General features: G+C 37.9%; 1 protein-coding gene across 1 annotated transcript in view; it reads right to left on the bottom strand.

Annotated features, from left to right (window-relative positions):
• Nucleotides 1-378: 378 nt before the first annotated feature.
• LOTGIDRAFT_175994 (hypothetical protein) overlaps nt 379-3125 on the bottom strand; it is a gene marked incomplete at both ends in the record, with an annotated part of 6021 nt that continues 3274 nt past the window's right edge. The window contains one exon of the mRNA XM_009064333.1: nt 379-433. Within this exon, the coding sequence (XP_009062581.1) occupies nt 379-433 (55 nt within the window). The remainder of the gene's footprint in view (nt 434-3125) is intronic.

Genomic DNA, 3125 nt, shown 5'->3' on the forward strand with positions numbered 1-3125 from the left:
AATTTATCTATGAATTTATTTGAAATCCACAAGCAAATGCAAAACTATAAGCTTTCAGGCTTGGTAATCGAGAAGATAACTTCTTGACGAATGAACGGCTGCCGGCTGTCAAACTCAAAACAAACAGGAATTGGAACAGAAATTCCCCCAAAATTCGCAAAATAGACATTCCAATGAATGCATAGACTTACCAGCACTACAAACAAACGCACGAAGCTTGCGATTTTGTAATTTGTCGAGGCCATCACTGGTTGGATTGTGCATAAACTGTATAAATATTTGATACAGTCACACACGAGTCGGTCACGTCAAGAATCTAAACAAATATGGCCGAATGCATGCGTGTAATCTCGTTCAAACGAGAGTCTTAAAAAATTCTTAAATAAATTCTAATTCATAATCTTTTTGGTTCAGCAAGCATAAGTCGCAGCAACTAAAATAACTTTGTAAATTTTATTAAAATTATATACATTTTTGATACAAAAAATGAAAATAAAATGTCGCATTCAACACCAATGGAACATGTGTAAATACTAATTGTGTCAATGACCCATGAATTCCCATCAGTCTTTCAAGCTACCCAGTCATTATTAGAAACTAAACAAATGGCCCAATTTCCGGGATATGACTTAGGTTACTATCAGGCATGTAAAAGGGGGTGGGGCAGTGCCCCAACCCTGGAACCCATTGCAATGGGGCGAAATATCTGAGGTTGCCCGAATTTCTAACCTAGTTATGAGATTTTTGCACGAAAAACATGTCTTCGGGACCCCTCTGCCCACCTTTGGCTCGCCACTGATCAGCGAGCAAATTGGCTTAAAACTGTCATTTCCCAAAATGTGTGGAGGTAAGATGTAAAATATTATTAGTTTTGAGTCAGTGGGATTGGGGAAGCCATTTGGTGATTTTACTGCAGTGACTTATGAGCCTCGTTCTGGATTCAATATGGCCGACGCGTGAATAAGATCTATTGAAGCTGAAATCAGTCTCTATCTATGCAAATGCTACTGGCTACGGGCCTGCACTGTAACTTATAAAAACTTCAAGAATACATTAGTTGCCATGACAAAGGTATGTATTCCGTCTTGCTAATTTGACTACGTGCAAATCACAACGCTATTCTCGCCATTCAAAATCAATCTTCAGACAGAGTTATGTGCCCTTCCCAATTCAAAGTTGAGCCGAATGACATTCTTATGATTTTCTACTGTCTGTTGGTTACTTATTTTTCCATCTGCAGGAATCGTTCAGTTTATACTAGAAGATATCGAATCAGGGGACGCAACTTCTAACAGGTTGATCCTGGTTTACACAGCTGAAATACTTCACCAGTTTCAGATTGTGCTGGAGACGTTCCCGTTGAGTACAGGCCATCGTAAAAAATCGATTACGACGAGATTTGAATCCAAAATGATTATCAAATGTACCATTTGGTAAATAAATAAGTGTCAGAATTATCACCTAACTAAAGGCTCTTGAGTTAGGAACTATATTCATGTCGCAATATTACTATCACAAATAATTGTGAAACGCCGGAAGCAAGACACAAAATTTACCATTCATTACCGAGACCGATTCAGCTTTACGAGAACTGCCGAGGATTGTCGAGTGTGCATGGGCACAGATAGCGGTACACAGGGACAGGTCCTCGCCACTTTTCTCAGTGGTGGGGACTTTGTGAGGACACGTATTTGTTGGTCCCCACTACTGTTTGTGGCTAATAATATCATAATATTATGATTATCAAAATGTATGGTAGGCCCTAGTTACTAGTATCTAATTCATCGTTTCCGGTGATCCAATATTCAAAATTTTTGTGGAAAGGCCGCTTTTACCTCGACTGGGGTGCCCTTGTTGCTCTCAAGAGGACGCCTTCGGCTCCATAGACTCGAATGGGAATAAAGGACTAATTCTCTAAACAGCTGGTCTCTACCAACTTTATCAATGGATCTCCGCCCCTGCTAGTGTGGTGTATATATGTATAAAGTGTTAAGCCTACTGAGATACTGTATGGAGTGGACTCCAAATACATGTATATAAATAATAACTTGTGACTGACAATGACACAGTTTTCTTCTTGTGTCCAAGATTATTAAAATTCATCGACTCTATTTGCCACTGGTGGCGTCAGTAGGGGACCAGAAAATATGGTTTTCAACCCATTTGCACCTCCACTTCTTACACATTTAGAAATATGATATTTAAAGATGAGTTTCCTTATTTTTTAGTGTCAAATTAAGAAAACTATTTAACACGTATTCTTAATCATATTGCCTACAATTAAGAGTTTTAACCAATGTCCATATATGTACTGGATAAACAAAAAAAGACTTTTTGACCTTTCTTGATCGGTCACTCATTGAAATTCTGCTGGTAATTCTCTTCTAATTTAGCTAATTATGAATTAATTATGGACATGTGAGACAAACTGGTATTTTTTAAGTCATTAGAACACCTCTACTTTCTATTCATATAAGTATTTGCATTTTCATTTTCATAAATGAAAATAAGGGAACCCATCTTTAAAGTTTTTTGCCCCGAAATATGTGCCAGAATGGACCAAATCAATTATATTTTTCAAAAAATATTTTTCTCGAAGACCGTTTCAGATCATCCTCAACGCCTGAGCGTGTTATACGGACACGTTTAGGACCGGACATAAAATGTTGCTTCTATCCATTGTTGGATGGCGAATTTTCAAATTTTGAGAATAGAGACATCGTAAAATGTTGAGTATTCCATGTTCTTCAGTCTTCGCGCGAAAATGCATTGCCAATGTTCCCGTATTAAGGGAGATGACAGCAGCATGGGGTAAAACTCGAAAAAAAAAAAAAAAAATCAACACTGACTAATTTTAATAATGAAGAAAAGTTTTTTGAACTGAATTAATATTAATTTGTTTACTGACAATAATAGCCAAGTAGCTGTTGACTAGAACCAGAGGGACAAGTAGAACATTGCGAGCCCGTCCAGTATTCGTTCGATGCACAGCAGTGATGTTCAGCTCTCCGTGTCCTGTGTATTGCCCTTCTCTTCAAGATACTGTTTAGAGTTGGTATTTGTCGTTTTGTTGCCGATGAAGACAAGTTAACAACGCACATGGTGATTCCAGCCTGGATTTTGAA

Source organism: Lottia gigantea (assembly GCF_000327385.1).
Source record: "Lottia gigantea unplaced genomic scaffold LOTGIsca_617, whole genome shotgun sequence".
In the NCBI taxonomy this organism is placed as follows: domain Eukaryota; kingdom Metazoa; phylum Mollusca; class Gastropoda; family Lottiidae; genus Lottia; species Lottia gigantea.